This window comes from Etheostoma spectabile, chromosome 9, assembly GCF_008692095.1.
Source record: "Etheostoma spectabile isolate EspeVRDwgs_2016 chromosome 9, UIUC_Espe_1.0, whole genome shotgun sequence".
Taxonomy (NCBI): Eukaryota; Metazoa; Chordata; class Actinopteri; order Perciformes; family Percidae; genus Etheostoma; species Etheostoma spectabile.
In genome coordinates this window covers 13,965,850-13,977,773 of record NC_045741.1, presented here as the reverse complement: position 1 = coordinate 13,977,773, position 11,924 = coordinate 13,965,850, and the positions used below count along the sequence as shown (strand labels likewise).

At 39.6% G+C, this 11,924-nt stretch overlaps 1 protein-coding gene across 2 annotated transcripts in view; it reads right to left on the bottom strand.

Annotated features, from left to right (window-relative positions):
* The window catches only part of acsbg2 (acyl-CoA synthetase bubblegum family member 2), a 26,881-nt gene that overhangs the window by 13,042 nt on the left and 1,915 nt on the right, over positions 1 to 11,924 (bottom strand). The window contains exons 2-5 of one of the 2 annotated variants that reach the window (XM_032524909.1): positions 11,672 to 11,806; positions 3,917 to 4,052; positions 3,175 to 3,296; positions 872 to 1,143 (exon numbers count right to left, since the gene is read on the bottom strand). In XM_032524909.1, coding sequence (XP_032380800.1) covers positions 872 to 1,143; positions 3,175 to 3,296; positions 3,917 to 4,052; positions 11,672 to 11,806 — 665 coding nt within the window. Of the gene's footprint in view, positions 1 to 871; positions 1,144 to 3,174; positions 3,297 to 3,916; positions 4,053 to 7,879; positions 8,132 to 11,671; positions 11,807 to 11,924 lie in introns of those variants that run through there. The other variant, XM_032524910.1, reaches the window with a different exon arrangement.

Below are 11,924 nucleotides of genomic sequence, written 5' to 3'. Positions count from 1 at the left end.
GTCTATATAAAAGCATCCAAAAAGCAGAATTTCACGGGACCTTTAAATTTCCATGCAGAATATATTAAATAATCTATATAAGCACCGTCAATGTGCGAGAAGTCATTTTGTCTATAAAAATGTCCATTATGATTTCTTAGAGCCTATTTTGTCCGACCAGCTGTCCAAAACCCAAAGATATTCTTTAAACAATGATATTAAACAGAAAAAAGAAAAATCCTCATAGTGGAGAAGGTTTGGCCTTTTTGGTTAAATTGTACTTTCAGGGGCGGCCTCAGCTCACCCAGTAAGCGTGTTCGTCCCATGTAGGCTGAGTTTAAATCTGACCTGCGACCCTTTTTCTGCGTGTCATCCCCCCCATCTCTCTCCCTATTTCATGTCTATCCACTGTCACTAAAATAAAAAAGGGAAATGCCCCCCAAAAAATAATCTTAAAAAAAAAAAAAAAATCATCAAAATGGTTGTGGATTGAACTTCTGCTGATTAACGGTGGAAAGAGAAGTCTGTTTTATTAGCCTTGCAAAACAAGGTAGAACGTTTGAACTGATAGAAATGTACGACTTCACAGTTGAACTTTGTCTCAAAATTTTACTTTCACAATGATATGATTAACAAAACGGCTGCGGATAAAAACTTCTGCTGATTAACTAATCGGTTTAATTGCTTTAATACTAAGAAAGCTGGAAATAAACTATAGGAATGTCAATCAATAATCCTTCAAAAAAGGAGGTTTTGGTGGTTTGTGCTGCTAAAATCTTCCCAACAGATGATTGTAATAACAACGATGCTTTGATCCTTTCATATATGACTTCTATTCATACTGGATTACTCAATAGATTTATAAAAAAATAAAATAAAAAATAAAAACTACCTTGAGGAAGCTCTTGGCAGCGGTGCGGCAGGTCTGGTAGTATTCTCTGTAGTTCAGGCTTTTCTGCTGCTCGCCCTCCTTCCAACTCAGAGCTGTATAGTCACCAAAGCGCTCCACAGCTGAGGTGAACATCTGGTTGACAGTAAGAGGGGTCTCAGCTGCCAGGCCGGAGTCCCCCATCCTCAGTTTCACCTCTCCATCACCCTGCGACGTCCAGAGGCCGGGCTCTCCTGCTGCTGGCACTGGCAGGGAGTTTGGGCGCTGGGCGTTCACTGGAAACAAAAAACATTGAGAAAAATAAGCAAATGCTTGTCGAGAGATTTCAATGATTTCAACACGCAGAGCTAAATTATCTGCTATCTTCCTTAATCCACGTGAGTTATAACAGACACCGTGTATTTGTCGTATTAGGAGGGGAGGCCCCACACCCTCTGGCTCTTAAAAGAGGTACAAACAAGCAGGGGAGCTACTCAGCAAATGAGCGCGCCTGATCTAAGCCTTTGGTAATAGTCGTAGAGGATGCACAGTGATGTCCAGGTTGCCTATATTTGTTTTCATTAAAAAAGGTGCTCTAAGCAATGTCACGCGTGTTTTAACCTTCGACATTTGTTGTCACATACAGGAAATAACTCCTCACTATCCGCAAGCTGCCTGTCCCCAGAACACACTGTAAAAACACGGTCTCTGTAGACTGCCCAGGGTCTACAAACAGCAACAACAACAAACTGTGCCCACCTGCACCACAAAGCATACACAACCTGCGTTCCAGCCAATAACCGACAAGAAGGGTTAATGCACGGAAGCACAGAAGGGAGGGGGACGGGATGAGGGAGGGGCAAGCTAGTCCTGTTTTGTTTGAAAATACTTTGAATGTCAACAAGAAGTAATGCCACCCAACATCACTTAGACCTTTCAAAACAGTCAAGTCAATATTATCTTACCATTATACCTTAAAGGTTTTTTTTACTATTATGTTCTCACAAGAAACACAAAAGGCTAATTTATCCAATTTATCATGTAAAGTCTCTTTGAGTGTCTTGAAAATCACTCTAGCAATGAAGTGTTGTCTTTAGCATAAATAAAAAAGTATACATTTTAAATAAATGGAGGGCATTAAGAACATCTTACATTTTTTTAAATCATTGTTAAAGACCAAAAAAAACAAACACATGGTTACTTTTTTATGTTAAAGCTATAGTGCGTAGTTTGTGTCGACCCTATGAAAAATTCTAAGTAATGACAACATCGGCACATCCACATGATTAAAGCCTTCCGTGATCGCGGATGTATAAACGTATAAAATGTCCTTCCCAGTTCAGAGAACGACTTTGAGCCACCATACTGGCCACTGTTTGCAAATACAGTTTCCTGTGAAGCGAGAGATTTTAAACATTTCTAACCTTTGATTCATCTTTAAATAAAGTGGTTAAGATGATCTGGCTAAACTGTAGGCTTTATTGCAATCTGTCTGATCATCTTACCACCATGTTTTTTTTCCTCTGTTGAACCGATTTGCAGCTATGTTGCAACGTCCAGAGACCTCAGCAATTACATCGGTGACTACAAAATTATAATTAGCGATAGAACTGATGGCCCAAGCTACAAAAACACAACCCAAATTGCAATAAGCAGAAGATTTTCATTAAAGGGGGGGAAAGCATTAATTCCATCTCGAGTGTTTTACAATCAGAAAGAAAAGTGGGTCATTGACCCAACAGCCAGCAGGATGTTTGCAATAATACATGGCGTTGTATTGTAGATGGATGACCTAAAAGGTTAATGGATTTTAGCTGGTTATCCAATAAATGTTTTCTTATGGAATAACGGCCGCAGACATGTCCAGTCACAGCTCATTTTAAATTTAATTCAGTAGAAAGTTCTTTGAGAATAAGTGAAAAGATGATTTCAGCATTTAATCCTGTGGAATCAAACTAACATACTAAACTATTTACAGATGAACTGCCCTAACTGCCCCGATAAGACAGAAAGGAATGTCAAAGTGTGGACTGGAAAAAGCACACAGGAAAAGGGAAGTCAAGTTGTTCTGCCAAAGAATAGAGTTACCCAACTCCACTTTGGCTCACTTCCTTGGGAACAAAAGGTCAGAGGAAAAAAAAAAAAAACATGTTCACTTATGCTGACTTCAGCAACTAGAGCCAACACAGTGACTGGATTTAACATTGAATATAGCACGGTTATGTGTCTGTATATTGGATGCATAACTTTATTCCAGCTGCACCACCCTCACGGAGAAAGACAAACGCATGCAAGTCACACTCTGGTGGCTTTTCTTCAGCCCTCACCTGTTTGTGTGTTTGAGGTCTGTTCACGGGGGTTCTCTCTAGTCTTGGTGCTGCTGGCGAATTTGTCATGTGTACCAATCTCCTCTTCCCTTTCCCCTGAGGACTCTTCCTCTGAAGACTCACTGAAGACAGGGAAAGGAAAATACATGCCGCTTAACACAGGAGAGTGGATTGTTGCATCCTTGGGAAAAACCAGAGCCAGAAACCTGAACCCTGAGTCATTTGCAGAAAACTGTGGCTACCAACACACATTAATTCATCATCCTCCTCCTCCTCCTCAAAGTACACACTATACCTTCATGTCAACTGCAGATCTTGTAAACACTCACAATATTAATACCTAAACCTTACTCTGAGACTATCATTGTATTAAATTAAAGCTACAAAAGTAATAAAATCACTTTGATTACACTGACAGGAATGTATTCCACACAATAATGACTCATAAAACAACTCACAGGTTGTCATCACAGGTTACATATTTCCGTGAGCAGCTCAAACAAAAAGGGGATTTTATACATTTTGAAATGAAAATTCAAAATTTTTTAGAGGTCAGAAGAAGCAAAGATAAAACGTCTAAAATCTAAACGTTAATAGATGGAGCAGATAAAAGTGCTTTGTTCTTCTCCTACTTAATGTTCTTCATGGGACCGTCCGATTTGTCTTCGAACACCGAGGATGGGAACCAAAGCTCTCGAAACAGTGGCGTCAAAGTGTCCTGGTTGTGTTTGTGTGGACGTACTTAGCTGTGTCCACAATGCCGTCATCGAGGGAGGCTGCGCTGTCTCCTACACCACAGGATGACTCCAGGAAGCCGTCTGCTATGGGTGGCTCCATCGCCACAGCTTCAGACATGGCGGTGGGTTCACACACAATCACTGAGAGGAGTGACAGGGCTTGTTAGCTACTGTGTATTTGACAAGCACATCACTTACAAGCGTCCGCAACAAGTAAAGTTATGGCTGTTACAGACAATAAAAAAACAAGCCACATGTGCATACGCAAAGTAGTATAACAGTATCTCAAAAGTCTCCCCCGGGACTAAACGAGGACTTTTACGTGAGACGTGAGATGTAAGAAATGCAGTTTTTTTGGACAAAGAAGATCTCCACTTTACACCGATATAAAATAAAGCAGTGGAAGGAAGCAAATCCTCACAATTGAGACGCTACAACCAGAGAATGGTTAGCATTTTTTTGCTTAGAAAATAGTTAAAACAATAATCAAAATATTTGCAGACACATTTTCTATTGATTGAGTCCTCGTTTCAACTCTAATTTAGTACACTAAGTTACTTTAGTGAAATTCAATTTGTTTTATGTCACTATATTAAGAAGATGAGGAACCCAAATATGTGTTTTGCATTCTATTGACTAATAACTAAATGTCTAGACGTTGACACAACTGACAGTAGGGCCGGTGCAAGGATTTACACCTGGGATCATTTTAGGGTATGGGTGCCTTTTTCTTGATTAGAAAAGTAGACACACATACACTCTTTTGAGAAAATACCTTAGGACTTTAAAAAAAATAGTCAATTGGTATAATTGTTAGTCAGTAACACTAATGTGTGACAGCCAGAAGCTTATAGTACTCACAAGACTCACACCTGAGTGTTTGTGGCAACAGGTCACAGGAGTTTCTAGCTGTTGTAGTAGGTAAATGCAGTATTTAGACACCCATTTAAGTTTGGAGCGCTTGTGCAGGTTTCAGTGTATAATAGTTATTTAGAAATAAGTGACTCTAAATATTGTTGACATACAGTGACTGACTGCTGAATTCATTCAGACAAGGAATAACCACAATGTGCAAAAATACATATCATATTGACATGCTATCAACCTTCACGAGATGCTAACATTGTCTTTGTCTATACTGTGGTTGTATGGCAACAGCATGGGGGACATACAGAGCCAGCTGGCAGAGTGGAAAGTCTACAGATAACATTGTCTGCCGCAAATAAAAGGATAGCCTTTAATTGCTGTACTTGGTCAACAAAACACTGCCGTTTTCATTTCTCCGCCTTCTCAGAATCTAATGAAAGCCATGAAGATAAAACTAAATATGATTATGACATTTTGAGAGGACATAAAGTCCCAGAGATCCTGATTTGGGTCTCCTGTAATGATCCTGCATGATCTACAGTGTTACGGTTTGTAAAATAGGCCTGCACGATTAATCGTTAGGAAAATCACGATCTTGATTCCCCCTGTACGAGATTACATTTTTTTTTAAACTTTAGAAAAAAACTTAATTTTTGTAGGTGCCGATGGCATCACAAACGCAACTACTTTCTTCTTTGAGTTTTAAACATAGATTGTATAAAATAGGTTTTAAAGCGCTCCCGAGCACTGCATTGCTCTCCCTTCTCTTCAATGAAGCCTCTATGTTTACAGTTTTGTGGTTATACCAACAAAAAGAAATCTATGTTTGCAAAACAAACCGTGATTCCTAATTTTCCCTGAATCGTGCAGGCCTAGTGTAAAAAAGTGATCAGCTCCATTTTAAAAGAGTAGAAGGGATAATCATTCTCTGCCACTGCCATTACCTCATCACGAGCAACAAATCGGAGCCTCCCAAACAACAGACCATCCCCACTCGGCCACCGTCAAACCCACACCTCCGTGACGCGACCCTCTGGTAAATCCCAGGTCAGAGCTGCTGCTGGCCTGTTTATTTAAGGGGCCTGAAAACACATACCAGCAGCTTTGTCTGCATGGTGTGGCAGCAGCCTGTCATGACTCAACCTGTCAGCGACAATTGGGCTCCAGAGAGGTCAGAGAGCAGGAACCAAAATATTTTTCCATCACACAGCCAAATATATAGCTACAAAACCAGGTAAAATGGCAACATTCCATGTGTGACTTGTCTAAAATTGTCAGCGCTCCTAACATTCTGGACCTAGAGGATTCAGCATCCATCAACTCCAATCACTGTTGTAAAACAAAATCAATTCCTACTTAAGTCATGTGGCAAGCAGCCAGCTGACCCCGAGGAGAGTTTGTTAACGAGTCCTACGGAGGCCTGAAGGAGACAGATGTCACATGGGGATCTCACCGCTTACCATTTTAGATTCCTCAAGGACACAGCTGTGTGACTTGGTATGTTAGGATGTGGGATTCCACTTTCCAGTAGTATTAAAAAGGAAGTTAAGCAACATATGGATTGAACTGGGTGTGGTTTGGGTAAAAAAAAAAAACACTCCAACCCTTGTGTCTTTAGGCTCCGTCAATGTTTTGGTCTCTAAGCACGGGGCTGAAGAATGGGAAGGGTGCATGATACTGATCTTGAGAAAAGGATTAGTCAGTTGTACCCTCCAGGTCTGGACGACTAGCCTCAAACATCAGACTGGAAAAAGGTTCTAAGGCTTTTTTTCTGTCCAGTCCCCTTTTTATTTACTAGTAGACTGTGCCCCTTTTGGTCTGATGAGGTTTCATCACATGAGCTCATCATGTTTAGATCACGAATAAAAGCTCGAGATGCATGTCTCAGATTTAACCCCATTCTTCTTCTCCGGCAGTGACAACTGCCTCAGAACATCAATCATTTGTCATCAAGGGGGATCGAGTAATTGATCTTTTTGCGTGATTCTGTCAAGTTTCCTTGTCATGTGCTAGCAGCACTTAATGCCCTGGATGAATTATCTGATGGATTTGGCACTGTGCAAACTGACCTCATTATTGCAACTGTATTTATTCAATCAGGAGAGGATTATGAGTATAGAGCAGAGAGCAGAGTCATGCCTTACAACAGCTGTTCCATTCAGAATGGGAAAATGCAACAGTTAGAAAGACTGAAAAGTGTCTTTATAATAAAGAAAGCAGTCAATTATCGCAACGCCATCCTCACGCAAAAAACACCAGTGCTTAAAACCAAACAAGGGGCTCTCCCTCACACAATACCACCATTCCTGCAAACTTCAGTTGGGTTAATCCCCTGTCAAACAGACACAACTTCACCCCTCCCTTCTGTTGTCTCTCTATTTTCATGCATAATCTCCCTTTGTCCAAGAAACCAGCCATCTCCACTTGACTGTCTGAACTTTAAATGTTGTCGCCTGAGAGAGATGAACTGGATTTCCATCAATACATCCTCTGAACGATCTTCATCCTTGGCCAGCTGCTGCCTTTGATTAGTCCCCCAGCAGTTTTATGACTGGGCGTCATCTTTAGCATCCTCACTACGCAGCTACCACGTCAAGCTTTACATTTGCGATCCAGTTTCAAATAGACCTCCTTGTAAGATATGGCAGACATACAATAGGGCCACGGCTTCAAAGGGATCCCTTTAAATATTAAATTGACACACTGTTGAAGCTGGATGGGTTACACCCTTGTGCAAGAGAGCAGCAGATGTCCACATGTACAGCGCCACACACTTCAACTCCATTGACATTTCCGGATTAAATATTTATCATTACGGATTGACATCTTTGTTCAAATCAGGCTAAATATTAGCTCCACAAAATTAAACTGTAGATAGCTAGTTACGCCAAATGATAACAAAAGGACACAGAACTATGGCATAAATCCTGAGGATGGAACTGATATTAATTCATAACATCCGTAGTATCATCCAATATGCCATAAGCAAGCGGTTTTCTCGGGCATAATGACCAGCCCTGATCTGTCTGAGTGAACGCTGGCGTTAAAGGAAAGATGATGAAAGATGATCTCAGCTACATTAATTAAATTGAGATACTCACATTGCATTGCTGGAAACTATTTTTTTTCCCCGCTTTGTGTTTTAGATTGTGTTCTGGATTCGTCCACTTTTCCCTTTTCTCTGTCTGTATGCCGTTTGCCGGTAAACACTCGCACACAAATACACCAACAGCCCGCTGTTTCTACAACTTGAGCAGCATATCATTCATTTTCAAACGCCAGCCGGCTCGGTTGGTCCCACCCCCCTGAAAACCCCACCCAAAGCAGGCTAGCCAGCGTCGCTTCCTCCAGACACGACTCCCTCCTCCTCCTCCGACACCCCAACCTGATTGGCTAAAACTGCTCACACCACAAGAGCCATCTTCCATGTAAGGCCACGCGAGCCAAATGAATAAGTGGGGTGTTGCAACCCAACGCGCGCGCGCGCTCACACACCGGCTCACACACACGCGCTCACACGCGCTCACCCGCTCACACACACCACACACACAACAACCACACACACCCACACACACACACACACACACCACACACACACACACACACACACACACACACACACACACACACACACACACACACACACACGGTGCAGCTGTGCTGGGTTACTATCGGACAAGGTTTCTGAGGCCAGATTACAAGTCACTGTGCTGGTGTAGGCCTATGACTCTCCACTGACTGAAATCATTCTTGTGCACAATGCAAAGAGGCAACATCCTGTGACCTACAGTTCATTCATAACATTTTACAAATTTCTCATTTTCCTTCATTTTAGGCCATTGAAAACCCTGTAAACCGGGACTCATGTGTACATGTAGAAAAAATAGTAAAAATGTCAAATAATACTTATTTTATAATGATATCAAACAGACATATCATCATATAGAAGACAAATTGAAAAATGACTCTTAATGTGATAATTTGCTGCATTTACTTGTTTTAAATGACACAAAAATGAATAATTTGGGGGTGGTTAAAATAAAAAAAAAAATAGTTATATTAGCTCAACCAACTACAACCGCATTTATGCATTGGTGATGATAATCTGATATAATAGCTACAATGTAACAGTCACAGGGGCCAATTTACGGCATTGAGTACTTTTGATGTTACAAGAACATTTATTTTATAATAATACATACTTACTTGCAATGGTAACATTTTCAATGCAGCATTTTTTAGAGTGCTATTATTATTTTATTTAAGTAAAATTGTATAATAATAATAATAATAATAATAATAATAATAATAATAATAATAATAATAATAATAATAGTAATTATTGCAAAATTGTATTACACAGTGCATGCTAAAGCTTCTAATCAAAATATAAACCCTGCTTACTGCATTGCAGCAGTATTAAATATACATGTACTGTTTGACTAACCTCTGCAGAGTCTGAACTTCTCAACAATCTCAACATACCATAACATTGTTGGCAAACTAATCAAGGCGCTCCGCCTAATTACGCTGCTTGACAAGCCAATCCTGTGCTTCTAGTTTTTTTGAGCCATAACCTGATACTCAGGATGCTAACACAAAGACAGCAGCACTAGAGAAGAAAGAACTGCACTTACGTGGAAAAAAATTGAAAGAACTGTCCATGTAAAAAAAAAAAAAAAAAAAAAGGAGTGACAGTGTAAATGAAAACCAGTTCATGACCCCTCGTAAACGCGCCTGCCTCTGTTAAGGACGTGTGTGTGGGGTATGAAGCATTTGTTATTTAACGTTAAGGTGTAGGTAACTCCAAATGAAAGCAAGTTGCCAATGATAAGCAGAGAAGAAAAATCACTTATCAAATCCTCCCCCAAAAAAAGGAAGGAAAGAATTTCCTATACACCATTTACCCTTAACTCCCACCTCCACTGTGGAATGGAGAGAAGTAGAGGAGGGAGAAAGTACATTTACTCAGACTGAGTTAAACACAAGATTAAAAAAAAAAATGTAAATGTTGCACATCCTTAAAAACGTGAAGGCTGACTTTTTACAGTTAACCCCACAAGAAAGTACTTGTTACTATAAGACTTTCTTCCTTTAGTACTACTTTTACATACTTTGCTTTATTTTATTGCCTATCGTATCGTTTTTATTCTTTTCTACTATGTTTATTTTTAGTGTTTGTAGTGTGAAGGGGGCAACCACTGCATTTTGTTGTGCAATGTAATGACAATAATGAGACAAGCAGTCTGAAAACATCTCACGTGTGTAGATGTTCACATCACTACTTTTATAGAAAGATTTGTCTCAACCAATTGCCATGAGAGACGAAAACACAGATCCACCACACCACAGCATCACATGACATTCAGAGGTCGACTGATCTGGTGTACTCATGCGCAAACGCTGAAATGCAGCAGGATGTGTTTAGTGCTGATGCACCCTGCACTGAGGTAATTGTCAGTCAGTGACATCGTCTCTCATAAAACGCTCTGCTGCGGCAACGCTGTGGACTGACTTTTTCTGTTTGATCAAATATCAAACTCCAATGACAAAACATTAAAAATGTACACTTGTTATCAATAATTAGACAATATTGATTCACTGGAAGGATTTCTTATCAGTCTCATCGACACAGATAAAACTGTCCTGATGACATGTGTTCACGATAACGTTTACAAAAAAGTATTTTATGTTTGTGATTTTACTAGAACTACAGTTTTAATAGATAGCAATTATTAGGCTTATATCATGTTGTTATCATGTTTTATTAGTAGTAATTAGTAATATTTTTGAATAATTTCATTCATGTCAGGGCAGGTTTAAAGTCATTTTAGGTATTTTATATACTGTTTGGTAGTTTAATCTTTATGCATAGGCCTACTGCTATTTTAATTTAAGGAGATATGTTTTGAATGTAAAATCTTAATATGTAAAGTAGTAACTATGGCAGTCAAATAAAATAAGTGGAGCATATCTCTAATGTTTCCATCTGACATGTAGTGGCGTAGAAAAACATTAAAATACTCAAGTATTTCATTATTTCAAGATCTATAAAAGGTATTTCTGACGGATTCCATTTCTGACACATTTTAGACACAACATATTGCCGTGTAGGACTGGCTAAGCCTACACGTTATGGGACTTTTAAACGTTAGTAGGGTGTACTTCATTTTACTGATTTCGTGTGTTTAAATAAAGTAAAGGTAACAAAATATAGCTAGGACACAATTTCAAAGTTTTACATTGTTAGCATCCGAAACAAGAAACTACAGCTCCCAGAAGGCTTTGATGGCGTAATAATGGCTACGACTCATGGGACAGGTTGTTGAACGCTAACAAAATAATATTTCCTCCAACTTGGGTAAATATAAGAATGTTTTAAAATGCAACTGCCCGGTACGGTAGTACAAACCCATTCAGTGTACATTATCGACAGAAAACATCAATAATACGTCTTAAAAATTAAAATAAACTTGAAGAAGCTAGCGGAGCAGATGCTAACTAGCCAAGGGGTGGGGTTTAATCAATGTAACGCTAGCTAAACCGTGACACTGCACTCACTGCCTGCTACTGCGGCTTTGCTATTGGATGAGTCTCGGTTGAATACGCTTCCCGGTTCAACAAAATAATGGCCAAATTTCCAAGTAAATAAATAAGGATAGATTGATTTACAGTCGTTAGCCGTTGAAATGTTATCCTTTGACCTCCCGTGTAATGATTCGAAGTGACAAAAACAGAACACAACAGTGTTAACGAGAACGTGAATTGACCTTACTTTACCTGCCACATACAAACTCAACAGATAATGTCAAAACGATGTGGCTTCATGCTGATGTTAAAATATCAGGGATCACCAGGTACGCCGGTAATCAATCAAAGATGGCGGGACTTACCACGAGAAGAGAGTCTGATTTGATGTTGATAGTGACTGTTCCTACATGTGAGTGTCAGAACAACTTGAGCTCTTCTTTTCACTGGCAGATATTCACATTCATGGTGAGTTGAGCTGAGCTGCTGCTCTGTGGCAACTGTCACGTTTATAGCTTTGACAACACCCTTAGCCTAGGTATTGCCTTGTTTTGTACTGCATGTACAAACAAATCATACTGACGTGATATCTAATATATATATATATATATATATATA